The 24,394-nt window shown below is 46.1% G+C and overlaps 1 protein-coding gene across 2 annotated transcripts in view; it reads right to left on the bottom strand.

The window, feature by feature from the left end:
• Positions 1-22,747, bottom strand: part of ZBTB8A (zinc finger and BTB domain containing 8A) — a 59,341-nt gene extending 36,594 nt beyond the window's left edge. Inside the window, exon 1 of one of the 2 annotated variants that reach the window (XM_069757049.1) lies at positions 22,306-22,747. In XM_069757049.1, the coding sequence (XP_069613150.1) occupies positions 22,306-22,640 (335 nt within the window). In that variant the 5' untranslated portion in view covers positions 22,641-22,747. Of the gene's footprint in view, positions 1-22,092 lie in introns of both variants that reach the window. The other variant, XM_069757050.1, reaches the window with a different exon arrangement.
• Between the last annotated feature and the right edge of the window lie 1,647 nt (positions 22,748-24,394).

Here is a 24,394-nt window from a genome sequence, read left to right as displayed (position 1 = left end):
CATTAAAAGGTATCAAACAGGAGGAGGCGCTATAATATTTTTATAACTTGAATAGCGTTGGATAGAAAATTATTTTGTGATAAATTTAGATACAAAATATTACAGCAGGTGGGAAGGTGGATTTAAATGTTTGGCCCCGCCATGGTGCACAGAGCACCTATATTTTTCGGAAGTGAAGGAAAGTGGTTTCTCCAGTGTGGAAAGGTAAAAACTTCGATACTGAGACTACCAACAGACGTGTTTCAACAATGAAGTCTTCATCATAATCTCTTTGTTGTCTACATTGTGCCTATTTTTATGAATATGTTATTAAAAACAAAGTTTTTATTTTTCCATGCTGGAGAAACAACTTTCCTTCATTTTTGGCATTTGCATGTCTAAGCCAGGGAGGCTCTGTGAGTGGAATCTACTCTAATGAAGAGACCGTAAATCGTGAGCTGACTATACCTCATTCCTCTTTACAGAGCACCTGTATTTGGTTTGAACAGTCATCCTATGCTAAGAGTCCCTTTAACAGCTAAAATGGATCCAAATCTGCGCAACGCTTCAACCCAAGAAAAACTATTGATCCCATGACAGATGTGACCCTAGCGTCGTCTGTGCAATCCCTGTTGTGAATTCCGCTCTTGGGCTCCCTCCGGTGGTTTTAAGTGGTATGGCTGCTCCTTGGATTTAGCAGTCTGCAGCTGCTTCCACTGATTGTCTTTCTGCTCGGCTATTTATGCCTGGCTCTTCCCTTCAGCCAGTGCCACTTGTCAATGGTTCCTGGTTGGATTCATATCTCTCTTGGATTTCCCTGAAATCCTGACCAGTTCAGCAAAGATAAGTTCTTTCTTTGCGCTTTTCTGTCCACACGTTGTGGACTTATTCGTTCTGTGCATTCTATGTTTTGTCCAGCTTGTCAGTATGGATTAATTCAGTTTAGCTGGAAGCTCTGGGAAGCAGATTTACCCTTCACACCTTTAGTCAGGTGTGGAGATTTTTGTAAACTGTGTGGATTTTTCGTAGTTTTTAACCCCTTCCCGACCCATGACGCCACGTAGGCGTCATGAAAGTCGGTGCCAATCCGACCCATGACGCCTATGCGGCGTCATGGAAAGATCGCGTCCCTGCAGGCCGGGTGAAAGGGTTAACTCCCATTTCACCCGATCTGCAGGGACAGGGGGAGTGGTAGTTTAGCCCAGGGGGGGTGGCTTCACCCCCTCGTGGCTACGATCGCTCTGATTGGCAGTTTCACTTTCAACAGCCAATCAGAGCGATTTGTAATATTTCACCTATTATAACTGGTGAAATATTACAATCCAGCCATGGCCGATGCTGAAATATCATCGGCCATGGCTGGAAATACTAATGTGCCCCCACCCCACCGATCGCCCCCCCAGCCCCCCGATCTGGCCGGTACACTGCTCCGGCTCCCCTCCGTCCTGTGCTCCGCTCCCCCCGTGCTCTTGTCCGCTCCCCCGTGCTCCAATCACCCCCCGTGCTCCAATCACCCCCCCCCTGCACTCCGATCCACCCCCCCCCCCGGTGCTCCGTTCCACCCCCCCCGTGCTCCATTCCAGCCCCCCCGTGCTCCGTTCCACGCCCCCCGTGCTCCGTTCCACCCCTCCCGCGCTCCTATTCCCCCCCCCGTGCTCCGATCCCCTCCCTGTGGTCCCCCCCACCCCATCATACTTACCGATCCAGTCGGGGTCCCGTCCGTCTTCTCCCTGGGCGCCGCCATCTTCCAAAATGGCGGGCGCATGCGCAGTGCGCCCGCCGAATCTGCCGGCCGGCAGATTCGTTCCAAAGTGCATTTTGATCACTGAGATATAATCTATCACAGTGATCAAAATAAAAAAAAATAATAAATGACCCCCCCCCCCCTTTGTCACCCCCATAGGTAGGGACAATAAAAAAATAAAGAAATTTTTTTTTCCCACTAATGTTAGAATAGGGTTAGGGTTAGGGGTAGGGTTAGGGGTAGGGTTAGGGCTAGGGTTTCGGTATGTGCACACGTATTCTGGTCCTCTGCGGATTTTTCCGCTGCGGATTTGATAAATCCGCAGTGCTAAACCGCTGCGGATTTATGGCGGATTTACCGCGTTTTTTTCTGCGCATTTCACTGCGGTTTTACAACTGCGATTTTCTATTGGAGCAGTTGTAAAACCGCTGTGGAATCCGCACAAAGAAGTGACATGCTGCGGAATGTAAACCGCTGCGTTTCCGTGCAGTTTTTCCGCAGCATGTGTACAGCGATTTTTGTTTCCTATAGGTTTACATTGAACTGTAAACTCATGGGAAACTGCTGCGGATCCGCAGCGTGTGCACATACCTTTAGAATTAGGCTATGTGCACACGGTGCGGATTTGGCTGCGGATTCGCAGCAATGTTCCATCAGGTTTACAGTACCATGTAAACATACGAAAAACCAAATCCGCTGTGCCCATGGTGCGGAAAATACCGCGCGGAAACACTGCGTTGTATTTTCCGCAGCATGTCAATTCTTTGTGCGGATTCCGCAGCGTTTTACACCTGTTCCTCAATAGGAATCCGCAGGTGAAATCCGCACAAAAAACACTGGAAATCCGCAGAAAATCCGCAGGTAAAACGCAGTGCCTTTTACCCGCGGATTTTTCAAAAATGGTGCGGAAATATCTCACACGAATCCGCAACGTGGGCACATAGCCTTAGGGTTAGGGTTGGAATTAGGGTTGTGGTTAGGGTTAGGGGTGTGTTGGGGTTAGGGGTGTGTTGGGGTTAGGGTTGTGATTAGGGTTATGGCTACAGTTGGGATTAGGGTTAGGGGTGTGTTGGAGGTAGAATTGAGGGGTTACCACTGTTTAGGCACATCAGGGGTCTCCAAACGCAACATGGCGCCACCATTGATTCCAGCCAATCTCGTATTCAAAAAGTCAAATGGTGCTCCCTCACTTCCGAGCCCTGAAGTGTGCCCAAACAGTGGTTTACCCCCACATATGGGGTACCAGCATACTCAAGACAAACTGCGCAACAATTACTGGGGTCCAATTTCTCCTGTTACCCTTGTGAATCTAAAAAAATGCTTGCTAAAACATAATTTTTGAGGAAAGAAAAATGATTTTTTATTTTCACGGCTCTGCGTTGTAAACGTCTGTGAAGCACTTGGGGGTTCAAAGTGCTCACCACATATCTAGATAAGTTCCTTGGGGGGTCTAGTTTCTAAAATGGGGTCACTTGTGGGGGTTTCTACTGTTTAGGCACACCAGGGGCTCTGCAAACGCAACGTGACACCCGTAGACCATTCCATCAAAGTCTGCATTTCAAAAGTCACTACTTCCCTTCTGAGCCCCGACGTGTGCCCAAACAGTGGTTTACCCCCACACATGGGGTATCAGCGTACTCAGGAGAAACTGGACAACAACTTTTGGGGTCCAATTTCTTCTGTAACCCTTGGGAAAATAAAAAATTCTGGGCTAAATAATTATTTTTGAGGAAAGAAAATGTATTTATTATTTTCACGGCTCTGCATTATAAACTTCTATGAAGCACTTGGGGGTTCAAAGTGCTCACCACACATCTAGATAAGTTCCTTTGGGGGTCTAGTTTCCAAAATGGGGTCACTTGTGGGGGGTTTCTACTGTTAAGCCACATCAGGGGCTCTGCAAACGCAACGTGACGCCCACAGAGCATTCCATCAAAGTCTGCATTTCAAAACGTCACTACTTCACTTCCGAGCCCCGGCATGTGCACAAACAGTGATTTACCCCCACATATGGGGTATCAGCGTACTCAGGAGAAACTGGACAACAACTTTTGGGGTCAAATTTCTCCTGTTACCCTTGGGAAAATAAAAAATTGCAGGCTAAAAGATCATTTTTGAGAAAATAATTTTTATTTTTATTTTCATGGCTCTGCATTATAAACTTCTGTGAAGCACTTGGGGGTTCAAAGTCCTCACCACACATCTAGATTAGTTCCTTTGGGGGTCTAGTTTCCAAAATGGTGTCATTTCTGGGGGATCTCCAATGTTTAGGCACACAGGGGCTCTCCAAACGTGACATGGTGTCCGCTAATGATTGGAGCTAATTTTCCATTTAAAAAGCCAAATGGCGTGCCATCCCTTCCGAGCCCTGCCGTGCGCCCAAACAGTGGTTTACCCCCACATATGGGGTATCAGCATACTCAGGACAAACTGGACAACAATATTTGGGGTCCAATTTCTCCTATTATCCTTGGCAAAATAGGAAATTCCAGGCTAAAAAAATCATTTTTGAGGAAAGAAAAATTATTTTTTATTTTCATGGCTCTGCGTTATAAACTTCTGTGAAGCACCTGGGGGTTTAAAGTGCTCACTAGGCATCTAAATAAGTTCCTTCGGGGGTCTAGTTTCCAAAATGGGGTCACTTGTGGGGGAGCGCCAATGTTTAGGCACACAGGAGCTATCCAAACGCGACATGGTGTCCGCTAACGATGGAAATAATTTTTCATTCAAAAAGTCAAATGGCGCTCCTTCCCTTCCGAGCCTTACCATGTGCCCAAACAGTGGTTTACCCCCACATGTGAGGTATTGGTGTACTCAGGAGAAATTGCCCAACACATTTTAGGATCCATTTTATCCTGTTGCCCATGTGAAAATGAAAAAATTGAGGCTAAAAGAATTTTTTTGTGAAAAAAAAGTACTTTTTCATTTTTACGGATCAATTTGTGAAGCACCTGGGGGTTCAAAGTGCTCACTATGCATCTAGATAAGTTCCTTGGAATGTCTAGTTTCCAAAATGGGGTCACTTGTGGGGGGAGCTCCAATTTTTAGGCACACGGGGGCTCTCCAAACGTGACATGGTGTCCGCTAAAGAGTGGAGCCAATTTTTGATTCAAAAAGTCAAATGGCGCTCCTTCTCTTCCAAGCCCTGCCGTGCGCCCAAACAGTGGTTTACCCCCACATATGAGGTATCAGCGTACTCAGGACAAATTGGACAACAACTTTCGTGGTTCAGTTTCTCCTTTTACCATTGGGAAAATAAAAAAATTGTTGCTAAAAGATAATTTTTGTGACTAAAAAGTTAAATGTTCATTTTTTCCTTCCATGTTGCTTCTGCTGCTGTGAAGCACCTGAAGGGTTAATAAACTTCTTGAATGTGGTTTTGAGTACCTTGAGGGGTGCAGTTTTTAGAATCGTGTCACTTTTGGGTATTTTCAGCCATATAGACCCCTCAAACTGACTTCAAATGTGAGGTGGTCCCTAAAAAAATGGTTTTGTAAATTTCGTTGTAAAAATGAGAAATCGCTGGTCAAATTTTAACCCTTATAACTTCCTAACAAAAAAATTTTGTTTCCAAAATTGTGCTGATGTAAAGTAAACATGTGGGAAATGTTATTTATTAACTATTTTGTGTCACATCTCTCTGGTTTAACAGAATAAAAATTCAAAATGTGAAAATTGTGAAATTTTCAAAATTTTCGCCAAATTTCCGTTTTTATCACAAATAAACGCAGAATTTATTGACCTAAATTTACCACTAACATGAAGCCCAATATGTCACGAAAAAACAATCTCAGAACCGCTAGGATCCGTTGAAGCGTTCCTGAGTTATTACCTCATAAAGGGACACTGGTCAGAATTGCAAAAAACGGCAAGGTCTTTAAGGTCAAAATAGGCTGGGTCATGAAGGGGTTAATACTGACCGCACAGTATTCCGTCCTATCTATCTAGCTAGACTGGCCTCCTGTGCTACATCCTGGTTTCATTCTACGTATGTCTTTTCCTTCTCCACTCAGTCATTACTTGTGGGGGGCTATCTATCCTTTGGGGATTTTCTCTGAGGCAAGATAGTTTTCCTGTTTCTATCTTTAGGGGTAGTTGGTTCTCAGGCTGTGACGAGGTGCCTAGGGAGTGACAGGAGCATCCCACAGCTACTTCTAGTGTTGTGTTGAGCTTAGGGACTGCGGTCAGTACAGGTACCACCTCCGTCAGAGCTCGTCCCATGTTGCTCCTAAACCACCAGATCATAACAGTACAAGTGGCCACCATTGTATTAAATGCATCTCAAAAGAAGGAAAAAAAATTCTGAGCTATTTTTTTTTTCTGTGCTCTGTTTTGTCTTTTTTTTCCTCTTGATCTCTGGGTGGTTCAGGATTTATGCTCTGGCATGGATGTTCAGGGTTTGTTTTCTCGTGTGGATCAACTTGCTGCAAGAGTACAGAGTATCCAGGATTATGTTGTCCAGACTCCGGCTTTGGAGCCTAAAATTCCTACTCCTGATTTGTTTTTTGGGGACAGATCCAAGTTTTTGAACTTTAAAAATAACTGCAAATTGTTTTTTTGCTTTGAAACCCCGTTCTTCTGGTGATCCCATTCAGCAAGTTATAATCATCAAATCCTTGCTGCGTGGTGACCCTCAGGACTGGGCATTCTCCCTTGAATCAGGGGATCCGGCGTTGCTGAATGTAGACGCATTTTTTCAAGCGCTCGGATTATTGTATGATGAAACCGTGTGCTTTTTTTTCCAGAAAGTTTTCGTCAGCGGAACGCAATTATGATGTCGGCAATCGGGAGTTGTTGGCTATGAAGTGGCGACATTGGCTTGAGGGAGCTAAGCACCGCGTTGTGGTCTTGACTGATCATAAGAATCTGATTTACCTAGAGTCTGCTAGATGGCTGAATCCTAGACAGGCTCGATGGTCCCTGTTTTTCTCCCGTTTTGATTTTGTGGTCTCGTATCTTCCGGGATCTAAGAATGTTAAGGCTGATGCCCTCTCTAGGAGTTTTTTGCCTGATTTCTCCTGGAGTCTTTGAGCCGGTTGGCATTCTTAAGGAAGGGGTGATTCTTTCTGCCATCTCCCCTGATTTGCGGCGGGTGCTTTGGGAATTTCAGGCTGATAAGTCTGACCGCTGTCCAGTGGGGAAACTGTTTGTTCCTGATAGATGGACAAGTAAGGTAATTTCTGAGGTTCAGTGTTGGCTGGTCATCCTGGGATTTTTGGTACCAGAGATTTGGTTGCTAGGTCCTTTTGGTGGCCTTCTTTGTCACGGGATGTGCGTGCTTTTGTGCAGTCCTGTGGGACTTGCGCCCGGGCCAAGCCTTGCTGTTCCCGCGCTAGTGGGTTGCTTTTGCCTTTGCCGGTCCCTGAGAGGCCTAGACTGGCCTCCTGTAGCACAGGAGGCCAGTCTAGCTAGATAGATAGGACAGGACGGAATACTGTGCGGTCAGTATTAAAAACTACAAAAAATCCACACAGTTTACAAAAATCTCCACACCTGACTAAAGGTGTGAAGGGTAAATCTGCTTCCCAGAGCTTCCAGCTAAACTGAATTAATCCATACTGACAAGCTGGACAAAACATAGAATGCACAGAACGAATAAGTCCACAACGTGTGGACAGAAAAGCGCAAAGAAAGAACTTATCTTTGCTGAACTGGTCAGGATCTCAGGGAAATCCAAGAGAGATATGAATCCAACCAGGAACCATTGACAAGTGGCACTGGCTGAAGGGAAGAGCCAGGCATAAATAGCCAAGCAGAAAGACAATCAGTGGAAGCAGCTGCAGACTGCTAAATCCAAGGAGCAGCCATACCACTTAAAACCACCGGAGGGAGTCCAAGAGCGGAATTCACAACAAATCCCACTATATAGATGTGACCCTAGCCTCATCTGTCCAACCCCACTATATAGATGTGACCCTAGCGTCATCTGTCCAACCCCACTATATATGTGACCCTAGCCTCATCTGAGCGATCCCACTATATAGATGTGACCCTAGCCCCATCTGTCCAACCCCACTATATAGATGTGACCCTAGCCTCATCTAAGCGATCCCACTGTATAGATGTGAGCCTAGCTTCATTTGTGCAACCCCACTATATAGATGTGAGCCTAGCCTCATACACTGTGTGCAGAATTATTAGGTAAGTTGTATTTTAGAGGATTATTTTTATTATTGATCAACAACTATGTTCTCAATCAACCCAAAAGACTCAAATATGAAAGCTTAATATTTTTGGAAGTTGGAGCGGGTTTTTTTTTTTTTTTTTTTAGATTTGGCTATCTTAGGAGGATATCTGTTTGTGCAGGTAGCTATTACTGTGCAGAATTATTGGGCAACTTAATAAAAAACAAATATATTCCCATCTCACTTGTTTATTTTCGACAGGTAAACCAATATCACTGCACAAAATTTAGAAATAAACATTTGACATGCAAAAACAAACCCCCCAAAAAATTAGTGACCAATATAGCCACCTTTCTTTATGATGACACTCAGCAGCCTTCCATCCATAGATTCTGTCAGTTGCTTGATCTGTTTACGATCAACATTGCGTGCAGCAGCCACCACAGCCTCCCAGACACTGTTCCGAGAGGTGGACTGTTTTCCCTCCCTGTAGATCTCACATTTTATGAGGGACCACAGATTCTCTATGGGGTTCAGATCAGGTGAACATGGGGGCCATGTCATTATTTTTTCTTCTTTGAGACCTTAACTGGCCAGCCACGCTGTGGAGTAGTTGGTGGCATGTGATGGAGCATTATCCTGCATGAAAATCATGTTTTTCCTGAACGATACTGACTTCTTCCTGTACCACTGCTTGAAGAAGTTGTCTTCCAGAAACTGGCAGTAGGTCTGGGAGTTGAGCTTCACTCCATCCTCAACCCGAAAAGGTCCCACAAGTTCATCTTTGATGATACCAGCCCATACCAGTACCCCACCTCCACCTTGCTGGCGTCGGAGCTCTCTGCCCTTTACTGATCCAGCCTCTGGCCCATCAAGAGTCACTCTCATTTCATCAGTCCATAAAACCTTTGAGAAGTCAGTCTTAAGATATTTCTTGGCCCAGTCTTGATGTTTTATCTTATGTTTCTTGTTCAAAGGTGGTCGTTTTTCAGCCTTCCTTACCTTGGCCATGTCCCTGAGTATCAGACACCTTGTGCTTTTTGTTACTCCAGTAACGTTGCAGCTCTGAAATATGGCAAAACTGGTGGCAAATGGCATCTTCACACTTGATTTTCCTCAATTCATGGGCAGTTATTTTGCGCTTTTTTTGCCCAACACGCTTCTTGCAACCCTGTTGGCTATTTGCCATGAAACGCTTGATTGTTCGGTGATCACGCTTCAAAAGTTTGGCAGTTTCATGACTGCTGCATCCTTCTGCAAGACATCTCACAATTTTGGACTTTTCAGAGCCTGTCAAATCTCTTCTGACCCATTTTGCCAAAGGAAGTTGCCTAATTATTAAGCACACTTATATAGGATTTTGATGTTAGACAACACCCCTCCTCATTACAGAGATGCACATCACCTGATTTACTTAATTGGTAGTTGGCTCTCAAGCCTGAACAGCTTGGAGTAGGACATGTATAAAAAGTATCATGTGATCAAAATACAACTTGCCCAATAATTCTGCACACAGTGTATGTCCAATCTCACTATATACAGCTCTGGCAAAAATAAGAGACTACCGCAAAACAGGACTGTGGAGTCGGTAAGCCACAGTTGCGACTCCAACTTCTGGATTTTATCAGGTTCCGGCTCTGGCTCCTTCATAAATGGCCAATTCGTAACAATAAATTTACTGTTGTCAAATATTAACATCGTGCTTATTCAGTTTCTCACCATCATATAACTAATCAGACCACTTAGAGCAAAACTATATTTATTAGAATACAATTATAATATAGCAAAAAACTTTTATAAACTTTTCTAAACTCTTGTAAGTAAATATGCAATAAACACTGTTATGCAGTTAATAAGAAGAAATCTATAAATTTGGCCTCAGAAAAAGTTAAGCCTATGTCAGATCCTCCTTCATGGATGCCCTCAAATCTGATCTAATTATTTTGAAAGCAGAGAACAACCTCTCTACACTAACTTGGGTTGGTGGCAAAGCAGTAACCACTCGGGCAACATCTCTGACAATGTCAGGATACAGAGGAATCGCTTGTTGCACTGTTATTTTTGATGAACGGTCAAATTTCTCAATTTCTTTTAGTGCACATGAAAAATTCTGCTGAAATGTACTGGCTGTGTTCTTTGATGGGGATGACTCTTCTATGCAGGAACCCTTTTTCACGGTCCTTGTGATCCAAATATTTTTCTAAATTAAATTCTTCATCAGTTGATGAGGGTGAAGATGTGGCAGGACGACCAAATTCTTCTTGTTCCTCCTGACTGTTCTGCAACCCTTTCATCCTTACTGCTATTTCAAACAGAGCTTCTTTTCCTTTAGTTAGCTGTTGATCATCTAGAAGAATCCAATGCATTGGGGCTACATAAACAGCTGCCAAAAGAATGTTATTTTGTAATAATAGCTCCTCTCTCCGTTTCATTGATGTAGCAATGCCACTTGCAATTAACCCTCCTCTTTGGGACAGGCGAAACATCAGGTTCTTCCACTCCTTTAAGAAAATACCTGGAGTTAAGTCCTCTGATTGTAATTTTTTTAAAAATATTGAGAATTGAGAGAACTCAGTGGTTGATACCTTTCAATATTTTCTATCTACTGGCTAACACGGTACCAAGATATATATCTTTCCTGTAATTTTTTAGTCACTGTAAATGGGTGCTCTAGCAATTTTTCCAGCTCAGTCACCTGATTCCACTGACTTTCATTTAGCGTCAGTTGAGGGTTAGCCAAGTCTACAAGGAAGGTTTTCACGCATGCAAAGAGAAACAAGAGTTTTTAGGCATTTATGAATCAGTTCAACCAAGCACTGAATCATTAAGTACTGCTCCATCGTGTGGCTTGATCAATAATTGCCCCTTTTCCAGCACGTCTCTTCAAAATTGAGTCAACTTTAGGGGTTCTGGCAACAGTAGCCAATTTTCTCACCTTGCCAATCAGTGCAGCAGCATGTCCTTCTTGCAGACTGTCTCTTATAGCCAGCTGTAGCGTATGCACAACACAGTGCATGTGATGAATGAAAGAACGTATTGACAGTTTCAACAAGATCATCTAAACTATCATGTTGCTGTTCATCTGAAGCAACTTCAGTTTGCTCCTCAGTTACAATACTGTGTTCCTCTATTTCAAACATTTCTGTGTCTGTGGACCCAGAATGTTCTTCTAGCTGCTGGTCACCATCATTACTCTCATTCATTAGCTTAATGGTACTATCATATTTGAAGCATTGTCAGTTACGATAGAAAGAACTTGCTCTTTTTTCAGTTCATAGTCTTGCAGAACCTTTTCCACCAAGACCTGGAGAAACTCACTGGTGTGATGAGCTTTGGTGTCTTTTACTGCCAATGTTTTGCCATTTCATTTTTGTCAAACAAATCGGACATTGATGGCAAAATAGTTCTCTGTGACGTGTGCAGGCATCCATTTTAAGAAACAGAAAGCGTCCATTGAGAGGTTTTTTTAAGTTCTTCCTTTTGTTTTAAAGCTTATTCGATTACTAATTTTCTAAAGGTACCTTCACACTGAGCAACTTTCCAACGAGAATGACAGCGATCCGTGATGTTGCTGCGTCCTGGATAGCGATCTCGTTGTGTTTGACAAGCAGCAGTGATCAGGATCCTGCTGTGACATCGCTGATCGTAGCTAGAAGTCCGGAACTTTATTTGGTCGTCAGGTCGGCGTGATTCGTCATGTTTCACAGCAAAAGCAACGATGCCTGCTTTGTTTTTTCATGGAGCGAACAACCAGCGAGAACAATAAGTACGTCACTGGATCGCTCCTGCATCGCTCTGCTGTTGCCGTGTTTGACGTCTCCTAGCGACCTAAACAGCGACGCTGCAGCGATCGGATCGTTGTCTATATCGCTGCAGCGTCGCTTAATGTGACGGTACCTTAATACTCTCTCTCTCCAGAGAAACAACAAGCTTGCGGGCCATTTGACCATTCAGACACATAAAAGCTGGTCGTGAAAATAATGAAATAGGCACACTATCCTTTACAACAAGCTCTATAATTGTTTTTTAAATGTATCTACTGTCATTGTCACAGTAACTGTCACTGACAAAATATCTTGCAACTGATGGCTGCAAAGTTCTCTGCTCCTTTGTTTGGCTGGAAGAGCTGGGCACTGGTTCATTGGTCTGGATGCAGTCTCTCTCATCCACTGCTTTCAGTACTACTGGATGAAAGTGCTGTAAATGTCTCTTTAGATTAGAAGCTCTGGTAGGAGCATTTTTATCTTTGCCTGAATATGCACTGATCTTGGCTTCACAGCATTTGTTTTCGTCTGGATCATTTGTCATACACTGACAGACAATGTTTTCTATCTTGAGTGATGGTGAAATGTTCAAATACAGCTGATTTAATGTGACGCTTCTTTGACATTCTCAGGTTTTTAATTCTGCATTCACAATCCAAATGACAATTGTTTTTCCTAAAAACAATTGTACAAAATCATTGCCAGGTCGTACAACTGATATAGTGGTCAGTAATACTGTTATTCCTCATGTACTCACAGTTAACTGATGCAAAGTTTGTTGAAAGGAGAATACTTCTTACAGTCTTCCTCTTCTGAGTAGCAGCTGTGAGATGCTTGGAAGACGCACACCAGAGTCTAGAGGAGGAGCTTTACTACTAAGAATTTGCAACACATTTTCACTTTCACTCATTGTAAGTAGGGGGGTTGGGGCAGCAGGAGGTTAACCAAGTATAAGATTAGATAAGGGCAGTGGCAAACAGTGACACACAAGAAGTAAAGGTACCTTCACACTGAACGATATCGCTAGCGATCCGTGACGTTGCAGTGTCCTGGCTAGCGATATCGTTGAGTTTGACAGGCAGCAGTGATCTGGATCCTGCTGTGCCATCGTTGGTCGGAGCAGAAAGTCCAGAACTTTATTTTGTCGCTGGACTCCCACAGACATCGCTGAATCGGCGTGTGTGACGCCGATTCAGCGATGTCTTCACTGGTAACCAGGGTAAACATCGGGTTACTAAGCGCAGGGCCGCGCTTAGTAACCCGATGTTTACCCTGGTTACCAGCGTAAACGTAAAAAAACAAACACTACATACTTACATTCCGGTATCTGTCCCCCGGCGCTGTGCTTCTCTGCACTGTGCAAGCGCCGACCAGAAAGCAGAGCACAGTGGTGACGTCACCGCTGTGCTTTCCGGCTGGCGCTCACAGTCAGTGCAGAGAAGCACAGCGCCGGAGGACAGACACCGGAATGTCAGTATGTAGTGTTTGGTTTTTTTTACGTTTACGCTGGTAACCAGGGTAAACATTGGGTTACTAAGCGCGGCCCTGCGCTTAGTAACCCGATGTTTACCCTGGTTACCAGGGGACTTCTCCAGCGACCAACTATGCAAACTGTCTGTGTGACAGCTCTCCAGCGACCACACAGCGACGCTGCAGCGATCGGGATCGTTGTCTAGATCGCTGCAGCGTCGCTAAATGTGACGGTACCTTAATCTCCAGTAGAACTGCTTAGCACTGTTGTTCATAGTTTGATAGAAGGTATATATTTGAGTAACATTTATAAAATTCATATGAAAGTTCAATTATGAAATATTAACTTTTTTTTTTTTTAAAGCTGGAGTCGGTACATTTCTACCGACTCCAACCAAAACTAACTCCGACTCCACAGCCCTGCCCAAAATGTTTAGTTTGTCTGATTTTTCTTTTTATAGTTATATTTTTGAGTAAAGTGTAAATTGTTCTTTTATTCTATAAACTACTGACAATGTCTCTGAAGTTCCAAGAAATAAAATGTATTTATTTTCTGAAAATGAGGAATGGTCAAAATAACGAAAAAATGCATTGCTTGCAGACCTTAAATAATGCAAAAAAAAAAACAAACAAGTTCACGTGCTAAACGCTCTCATTTTTTCATATTTCTAATGCAGTAATGCAGTTCAATTTTAATGTTTGCAGGTTTTGGCGCCGCAGTGTGCTGCCTTATTTATTTGACTGTATACGAGTTGGTGACTCTAGGTTCAGCACCTGTTCACACTTAAGGTACCTTCACACATAACGATATTGTTAACGATATCGTTGCTTTTTGTGACGTAGCAACGATATCGTTAATGAAATCGTTATGTGTGACAGCGACCAACGATCAGGCCCCTGCTGGGAGATCGTTGGTCGCTGAATAAAGTCCAGAACTTTATTTCGTCGCTGGACTCCTGCTGACATCGCTGGATCGGCGTGTGTGACACCGATCCAGCGATGTCTTCACTGGTAACCAGGGTAAACATCGGGTAACTAAGCGCAGGGCCGCGCTTAGTAACCCGATGTTTACCCTGGTTACCAGCGTAAAAGTAAAAAAAAAACAAACAGTACATACTTACCTAACGCTGTCTGTCCCCGGCGCTCTGCTCTGCACTCCTCCTGTACTGGCTGTGAGCGTCTGTCAGCCGGAAAGCAGAGCGGTGACGTCACCGCTCTGCTTTCCGGCCGCTGTGCTCACACAGACAGTACAGGAGGAGTGCAGAGCACAGCGCTGGAGGACAGACGGCTGTAGGTAAGTATGTACTGTTTGTTTTTTTTTTACTTTTAGGATGGTAACCAGGGTAAACATCGGGTTACTAAGCGCGGCCCTGCGCTTATTTACCCGATGTTTACCCTGGTTACCGGCATCGTTGGTCGCTGGAGAGCGGTCTGTGTGACAGCTCTCCAGCGACCAAACAGCGACGCTGCAGCGATCCGGATCGTTGTCTGTATCGCTGCAGCGTCGCTTAATGTGAAGGGGCCTTTAGTCTACGTTTGGATGTGACTGTCAGTTTTTTGAAATTTGTATTTCATTAGCCTTCTGACTGAGCACTCCGCCTCTTAGCCACAGGTGTTTTAATCGCAACAGGTCCATTACAGAGAGAGAGAGAGAGAGAGAGAGAGAGAGAGAGAGAGAGAGAGAGAATTATAGTCTAAGGCTATGTGCACACGATGTGGATTTGCTGCGGATCCACAGCAGATTTTTCCACGCAGAAACGCTGCAGATCTGCACTGTGATGTACAGTACAATGTTATTCAATGGGAAAAAAAATAGAATTATTCTTACCGTTAATTCGGTTTCTAGGAGCCTTCCACGACAGCCCAGGAGGTTGTCTCCATACCCTAATGGGGGACAGGAAGCACAAGAGGTTAGAAACCCCTCCCACCTCCCATTAACCAGTGACTTACAACTGAACCCATAGCACCGGTTACCTTTAGGTTCTCAGAAAAAATATCCAAGAACATTGGGAGGGAATAAATGCTGTCGTGGAAGGCTCCTAGAAACCGAATTAACGGTAAGAATAATTCTATTTTCTCTAGTAGCCTTCCACGACAGCCCAGGAGGAATGCCAACCAATTCTGTATTTATCAATCTAGAACAAAAGAAGCCGCACAGCTGTTCCGAAATCAACCGCGGTGTGTTCAATGCATGATCAGATCCCAGGAGTCCGACAGCCAGGTAGAGGTGCTCGCATGAAGATAAGTGGAATACCAAAGGCGATGTGTAGAAAAAAGCGGCAACACTCACCGGTCCAGTGTGGTCTGAGTCCTTTTATTAGAAAAATGCAAACAACGGCATCTTCACGGCTACAGGATAACACGGAAGGAAGGAGGTGAGCAGGATGTGACTGTTTGCATTTTTCTAATAAAAGGACTCAGACCACACTGGACCGGTGAGTGTTGCCGCACAATTCTGTATTTATGGAGGGACCACAGCCTGAAGAACTTTCCGGCCAAAGACAAGATCCCGGTTGGACCAGAAGTCCAATCTATAATGCTTAGTAAAAGTGTGCAGAGAAGACCATGTTGCAGCCCTGCAAATCTGCTCTGTTGAAGCACCAGTCCTTTCAGCCCAAGAGACGGAAGTAGATCTGGTGGAATGAGCCTTTAGGCCCGCAGGAACCGCAATATTCTGAGCTAGGTATGCTTCATTAATGGCCTTTTTTATCCAGTTGACAATGGTACTCTTCGCTACCTTTTTGCCCTTGTTTCGGCCAGATAGATGAACGAAGAGATTTTTGTCAATTCTGAAGGATTTAGTTTGTTCCAAGTAGTGTAATACTATACGCCGTACATCCAAGGTATGAAATTTGTGTTCTTCCGGATTTGAAGGATTATGACAGAACGATGGGAGGACTATATCCTGTGATCGGTGAAATTCTGACACTACTTTCGGAAGAAAACATGGATCTGGTCGGAACACAATGGAATCATTTCTTATGGTAAGATAAGGTTCTCTAATTGAAAGGGCTTGTATTTCCCCCACTCGTCTTGCAGTAGAAATTGCAACTAAGAAGGCGGTCTTGCAGGACAGAAGCTGTGAGGAACAAGATGATAACGGCTCAAATGGAGGAGCCATAAGGCCCTTTAGAACTATGTTTAAGTCCCATGATGGTACAAAGATTTGTTTTCTTGGACAATGTCTTGATGCTGAGACCATAAACCTTTTTATCCAACGATGACCTGCAAGGTCTTGGTCGAAGACAGAACTCAAAGCTGACACTTGAACCTTTAAGGTACTTGGCTTCAGCCCCAACTCCAATCCTTTTTGTAGAAAATCTAATATTTGTGAGATATTAGGATGGAAAGGGTCAGGATTAGGAGGATGACACCACGAGGAGAATCTCTTCCAAATTTTGCTATATATAGCATTGGTGACAGGTTTTCTAGATTTCTGTAAAGTAGAGATTACTGACTCTGAAAGACCTTTAGCTCTTAATACCTGGGCTTCAATAGCCAGGCTGCCAGCTTGAATTTTTGCGGGTTTGGATGATAAAAGGGGCCCTGGAAGAGTAGATCTTCTGATGTTTGAAGAAAGACTGGACCACTCACTTTCAATTCTCTGATGAGGTGATACCAGCTCCACTTTGGCCATGCCGAAGCTACTAGGATAGTCGGGACCTGATCGTCTCGGATCTCCCGGAGGGTCTTTGCAAGTAACGGTATTGGAGGAAACACGTATGCTAGTTGGAACCTCCATGTATGAGCAAAGGCGTCTACTCCTTGAGACCTGTCTTTGGGGTCTAGAGAGAAGTAGTTCTTGACCTGTGCATTCTGGCTTGACGCTAGAAGATCTATGTCGGGGAGTCCCCATCTGTCCGTCAACATTCTGAAAACATCCGTCTTCAGGCTCCATTTTGGTTGTAAATCGCGACGACTTATGAGATCCGCATGAACGTTTACTGACCCTTTGGGGTGTATTGCTGATAGTGAGAGATGTTTCTCTGCCCAGCAAAAAATTCTGTTTGATATTGCTCTCAATTGGTTGAACTTCGGACTCCCCTGGTGTTTTAGATGCGCTACAGTCGTCATATTGTCCGAGTAGACTGACGTGTTGACCGATAATCAGACTGCTGGCAGCCAGAAGGGCCTTCTCCACTGCCATCAATTCTCTGAAGTTGGAAGAATTGGAGCTTTCTTTCCGATTCCAGTGACCTTAGAATGGGATTTACGAGACAAGTGCTCCCCAGCCTTTTTGACTGGCATCCATTGTCACTGTCACCAGCGGATCTTGTATCCAGTCCACTCCTTTTTGCAAGTTTGTTTGGATCGCCCACCAGGTTAACGAGGCTTTTACCTTCCCTGGAGTGTACACTCTTCTGTTCAGGAAATTTGGATTTCTGTTCCAGTTTCCTAGGATATGTGCCTGCAGAACTCTGGAGTGGCCTTGAGCCCACTGGACTGATTGTATACAAGCCGTCATTGACCCCAGAAGAGACATTGCAGTCCGCAGAGTGGGAGACCGTTGTTTCTTGAAGTCTAGGACCTTGGATATCAGGTTCCTCTGATGTTCCTCTGGTAGGAAAGATTTTTGATTTTCCCGAGTCCAAAAGGACTCCGAGGAATTTTATCACCTTTGATGGTAATAGATGAAACTTCTTCAGATTGGGTATCCAACCCAAAAGCTGTAAGATGTTCAGAGTTTTGGAAATTCTCTGATTGAGAATTTCGGCAGAAGGACCAATTATTAGAAGGTCGTCCAAGTACGGCACTATAGCGACGTCTTGGTTCCTGATATGAGATACAGCTTCCCTCATGACTCTGGAGAAAACCCTTGGGGCCGATGAGATCCCGAAGGCGAGAACATTGTATTGGAAATGTAAGATTTTGTGATTGAACTGGACCGCAAATCTTAGGTATTTCCTGTGACGAGGATGCATTGGAATATGGAAATAGGCATCCTTGAGGTTTATTGTTGCCATATAGGAATGAGGAGCTATCAGAGGGATGGCTGTTTTTACTGACTCCATTTTGAATTTGCGGTAAGTAATGTATCGGTTAAGAGCTTTTAGATTTATTATGATCCGAGCTTGCCCAGAAGGCTTTTTTACCATAAAGATACGGGAATAATGCCCTTTTCCTTGCTCGTTTCCCGGGACCATCGAAATAGCTCTCGAGTTTAGTAAATCCTGTAACCCTGACATCATCAGTTTTTGAGTCTCCCGAGATGACGGGGAGGTGACTCTTAAGATCCTGGGAGGAGGGGCATCAAACTCTATCAGAAGACCCTGTTGGATAACACTCACTACCCATGGGCTGTTGGAGATATTCTGCCAACTGTGAACGAAGTTCGAAAGCCTCCCCCCCACCGGATCGGAGTCATTGTTTTTCTTTTTGTGTTTGTTGGGGAATAAGGATATTTTTAGGTTTCCCCTTGGCATAACTCCACCTCCCGGTTTTTCCTTTTCCCTTACCCTGGGAGGGCTGGGACTGGGAGGCTCGAAAAAAACGCTTCCTGGGAGGTCTTTGTTCAGGAAGAGTTTTCTTCCTGTCCGTGGCTTTTTCCAAGATGTCATCTAATGAGGGCCCAAACACATAGTCACCCTTAAAGGGAATGGAACAGAGTTTTATCTTTGAAGTGACGTCTCCACTCCACATTTTTAGCCAGAGAGCTCTACTGGCTGAATTTGTCTGGACTAAAGATCTGGAGGCCACACGGATGGATTCCAGTGAGGCGTCCGCAAGAAAACCAGTTGCTCTATGTAAAATAGGCAAGGAGTCCAACACTTCCTCTCTCGGAGTACCCTGAGAGATGTGGTTTTCTAGCTCTTCCATCCAGCGGAAGAGAGACCGGGCCACGCAGGTGGATGCAATATTGAATCTGAGGGCCGAGGTAGAAGTTTCCCAGGACTTTTTGAGAAGGCTCTCAATCTTCCTATCTAAGGGGTCCTTTAACTGGGAGGAGTCTTCGAACGGCAGAGCCGTCTTTTTTGCCACTCCAGCCACCTGAACATCTATTTTTGGGATGTTCCATTTAATTGAATCCTCACCTAGAGGAAACCGATGCTTGAAGTCTGAGGGGGTAGTTAGCCATTTCTCAGGCAGTTCCCACTCATTATTGATCATGTCTATAATACTTTTATGTACGGGAAACCCATGCTGTTTTTCAGTATGTATGCCGAATAATTTGTCTTGTATAGACTGAGGAACGGGTTCCTCCTTTAGCCCCATAGTATTTCTCACCGCAGACACCAATTCCTCAATGTATTCAGAGGAAAAAAGATATTTTCTGATTTCCGCAGATTTATGGGGTAACACATCTTCCCATTTGACTGAAGATGACGTATAAGAACCTTCAGACTCTGACCCAGAATATTCCTGGATCTTTCTCTTTTTGGGAAGTGATGGACCAGGTGAGGATGGTGGTGGCAGTGGAGGGGGGGCGAGCGTGGCCAAAGAGGACTGGACCTCTTGTCTAACCAGGGAACGTATTTCTTCAATTAGTGAAGGGTGTTCCGCCCGGATTACTTTGTCCGTACAGGGTTGGCACAACCTTTTCTCCCAATTTAAGGGCATTTTCACATTACAGGTAGCTCATTTGCGTTTAGTAATGGTTTTATGGCCAGGCTTGTCTCCAGGGGCTTGAGGAGCGCTGGGCTCTGCAGCTGCAGGGCAAGACGAATCCATGCTTAAGCAGGCTTACCTGCTTATATAGAAAATAAGACTGCACCAGAGCTTGGCAATTAGCCGCCCCTCCCCCTCCGCAGTCCCAGGCAGGCATGCGAGGATGCAGCGTGCCTCACACGCCATTCGGTAGTCCATACGCCGAACAGAATATCGCTCCTATGCAGGAGCGCCGACCCGGAAGTGAAGGCACCACGTGACTTCCGGGTCGCCGAACAGCGCGCACAGGAGGGGGAGACGCCGGAGAGCTCAGGGAGGCCTCCGGGATGAGAACACCGGCCCGCTTTACCCCCGCAAGGGGACGCAGGAGGACCGGGAGTGCGGTCCCAGAATCCGCAAGGAGATGGGAGCACCACGGAGGAGGAAGCCCTGGGGGCCGGACCACCAGTGCCCGGCTTTGAAGACCAGAGCTGGCCGTGCAGCGTACCAGGAACCTCTCCATGCCCCAATGGGGGACAGGAAAGACACTGGTTAATGGGAGGTGGGAGGGGTTTTTAACCTCTTGTGCTTCCTGTCCCCTATTAGGGTATGAAGACAACCTCCTGGGCTGTCGTGGAAGGCTACTAGAGAAAAAAAGCTGTGCAGATGGTGCGTAAAAATCAGTGCGGAATTGCTGCGGATTTCAAAGAAGTGCATGTCACTTCTTTTGTGCTGATCTGCAGCGTTTCTGCACCCATGTTAAAAATCCGCAGTGGCAAAAACCGCACAAAATCCGCATCAATTCCGCATAAAAACTGCGGCAAATCCGCGGCTGTGGATTCTGCCAGGAGATGCGGATTTTGTGCAGAAAATTCTGCACCTTTTTTCCTACGTGTGCACATAGCCTAAGAAGAGGATTCACAGGTTCCCATTCAGATGAAGATGTTTATTCTCAGTGAGCAAAGGAAAGTGTAGGACCTGGTATACGAGAGATGCCCTGATGTGGCTACCAAGTACACATGAATTGGATAATTTATGCACTAAACGCTCTCATTTTTTCAGATTTCTAATGCAGTAATACAGTTCATGTTTGCATGTTTTAGCGCCGCAGTGTGCTGCCTTATTTATTTGACTGTATACGAGTTGGTGACTCTAGGTTCAGCACCTGTTCACACTTAGTCTATGTTTGGATGTGACGGTCAGTCTTTTGAAATTTGTACCGTGTATAAACATATGTAACATGCAGTTTATTATTTAGTTATGCACTCCAGGACTGTAGTTTACACATGGCCCAGTGTAAACTGCAGAAATGCTGCTGATAACGTGTTGTAGACTGATCTCCTAGTGATCATTCTGTGCCCATCATTCTTCCACAGCCTGTGTTAGAGAACATGCCCACAATCAGGAATTACTGCATGTTTGACGCTGCATATTTTTGCAGCGTCAAAACCACAGTGGCCAGCTGTTACAGCAGTGGATGCGATTTCAAGAAATCCCATGTCCACTCTGCATGTATTTACGCCTGTGGATCACCTGTGGAGACTGACATGTGACACATCTTTCCAGACCGCAGCATGTCTATTTCAGAGACGCTAGACTCCACAAGAGAAATTTCACGACTAGAATGTATTGGACGCGGTGATTCCGCACGGCTCAGTGATCACATACAGATTTACCAATAGACAGCAGCGCTTTGCATGCAGTGAACATAACGGTATGTCGTGGGAACGTAGCCTTAAGAGGCCAGAAAACAAATACAATTGACACTATTGGTCTGAACTCACGCATGTAAATGCAATCCAAATGTTTGTGTGCCATGGTGCACTATGAGCATTAGCGGTTGCCCTGGTAACAGTGCACTTGAGCTCAGAGTGTCCTTATAGTACAACACTCATTATTAAAGTGCTGGCCCTTAAAGGGAAAGCTACTAAACAGGATGGGGCCCTCTGTAGCCACCAGAATAAAGGTATAGATAAAGGCATTGCAATGTCGGCGACACAGGACACGTGCCCCGCCAGCACTACCCCAGGTAGCAGGATAGAGCGCTATAACGAGCTCCCTATGACCAGCCGTCTCCTCCTATACACCACTGACACTCTACAATAGGTGTCACACACGCAAATGCACTCTCTAAACCAGGACGCCTATTGGCGGAGTTACCTGTCAATCACAGCAGCACCCAGGCTATAACTGCATCTCTTATTGGCTATCGTCCTCGCCGGTAAAGGCGGGACCAAAGGCAGGCATTTCCATTCGCTCCGCCAGCTGTCAATCATGGAGAGGAGAAACGTTAACACCGTAGAAACGTAATTGGAAGCCAATGCTGCCCGCCGTATGCCACACCCTTACCGGGAGATGCGGTGCCGGTATATTACGTCAAACGTTGCCCACCCTTTGTGTGCTGTATCTAATATGTGTCCGTTACCTTTTTCCCCATCAGCCGGTGTCGGTGACCCGAATACCACAGTCACCGGTCCATGTGTCGGCGGCGGTTTGTGGAGCCCGCGCTCGGCGGCAGTGTGATGCTGCGATCGTCCTGCCGGGAATCGCGCTGACATGCACACCCCGCCCGCCCCCGGGTCACCTGAGTCAGTGCACTGTTCTGGCTGCAGCCTCCCCGCAGCACAGACATACGTACCTCAGACACCACCCCCTCTCGGGTGTTCGGCCGCCTCCGCTCTCCTCACCCGCTTTTGATTTCTCCGGTGTTGTTTCCGTCGCCCGAATGTTCGGACAAAGACCCGTCACGTGACGACGCCCGAGGGCTGAGACTGTCTTAAAGGGGCCGCGCCTAAGGGGGTGTGCAGACACCCGGAGGAGTGGCATGCCTGTGCGAAAGGCATGTGGTGACCCGGGGGCTGCGATGCTGGCACAGTACAGAGGTAGAAACTCCAGGATATGAGCCATCCTCTCTGTGGGGTGCTGGGCACACGGTCTCCTCATACTGTGCCATGTACAGACATCCTGCTTCATAGTCTGCTGTAAGGCCCTGTTCACATCTGGAGGCAGAGGTCCGTCACATGCTTGTGACTGACCTCGGTGTGGTGAATGTGGGCCAGCGGGCACGGCTGGTAGCGTCATCTGACAGACATTGGTGTCCTGTGGTGGAGCAGAACATTGGCATTGGGAAACAAAGCCCAACTGTCACCTGGAGCCCATGGTCTGCCGCCAGCTGTACCTGGTGGAAGGAGTGGTAGTGTAATAATTGCTGGAAAGTCACCGATCGCTGACGTTTTATCCAGGCTCTTCATCACACACTAGCAGTATATTATTTGCAATAGAAGATAATGTTCCTGTTAAAAATGTGGGTAGCAAATCGCTCATTTAAAGCGGGTTTCTGGGCCAGACCCCAACTCTGGGAGTGCTGTTGTCATGACAACTCCTAAGTGTGTAATATAGACCATAGTTGTGCAAATCAATTTGCAGGACCCAGTCCTTCAGCAACATCAGTAGTCTGTAGCCTCTGGATAGGAGCAGCATGACCCAGTCCACTGACCACATCAGGTGTGTGTGGAATCTGGATAGGAGCAGGACTCAGTCCCCTGACTGTCGGTAGTCTGTAGCCCCTGGGTAGGAGAAGCAGGACTCAGTCCCCTGACTGTCGGTAGTCTGTAGCCCCTGGATAGGAGAAGCAGGACTCAGTCCCCTGACTGTTGGTAGTCTGTAGCCCCTGGATAGGAGAAGCAGGACTCAGTCCACTGACTGTCGGTAGTCTGTAGCCCCTGGGTAGGAGAAGCAGGACTCAGTCCACTGACTGTCGGTAGTCTGTAGCCCCTGGGTAGGAGAAGCAGGACTCAGTCCACTGACTGTCGGTAGTCTGTGGCCCCTGGGTAGGAGAAGCAGGACTCAGTCCACTGACTGTCGGTAGTCTGTGGCCCCTGGGTAGGAGAAGCAGGACTCAGTCCACTGACTGTCGGTAGTCTGTAGCCCCTGGGTAGGAGAAGCAGGACTCAGTCTACTGACTGTCGGTAGTCTGTAGCCCCTGGGTAGGAGAAGCAGGACTCAGTCCCCTGACTGTCGGTAGTCTGTAGCCCCTGGGTAGGAGAAGCAGGACTCAGTCCACTGACTGTCGGTAGTCTGTGGCCCCTGGGTAGGAGAAGCAGGACTCAGTCCACTGACTGTCGGTAGTCTGTAGCCCCTGGATAGGAGAAGCAGGACTCAGTCCCCTGACTGTCGGTAGTCTGTAGCCCCTGGGTAGGAGAAGCAGGACTCAGTCCACTGACTGTCGGTAGTCTGTAGCCCCTGGGTAGGAGAAGCAGGACTCAGTCCCCTGACTGTCGGTAGTCTGTGGCCCCTGGGTAGGAGAAGCAGGACTCAGTCCACTGACTGTCGGTAGTCTGTGGCCCCTGGGTAGGAGAAGCAGGACTCAGTCCACTGACTGTCGGTAGTCTGTGGCCCCTGGATAGAAGCAGGACTCAGTCCCCTGACTGTCGGTAGTCTGTGGCCCCTGGATAGAAGCAGGACTCAGTCCCCTGACTGTCGGTAGTCTGTAGCCCCTGGATAGGAGAAGCAGGACCCAGTCCAATGACCATGTCAGGAGTCTCTAGCCTCTGGGTAGGAGAAGCAGGACCCAGTCCACTGACCACATCAGGTGTGTGTGGAATCTGGATAGGAGCAGGACTCAGTCCACTGACTGTCGGTAGTCTGTAGCCCCTGGATAGGAGAAGCAGGACTCAGTCCACTGACCATGTCAGGAGTCTAGCCTTTGGGTAGGAGCAGCAGGATTC

The sequence above is a fragment of the Ranitomeya imitator genome, chromosome 3 (genome assembly GCF_032444005.1).
Source record: "Ranitomeya imitator isolate aRanImi1 chromosome 3, aRanImi1.pri, whole genome shotgun sequence".
NCBI classification, from domain to species: Eukaryota; Metazoa; Chordata; class Amphibia; order Anura; family Dendrobatidae; genus Ranitomeya; species Ranitomeya imitator.
This window is presented reverse-complemented; position numbering and strand designations above follow the sequence as displayed.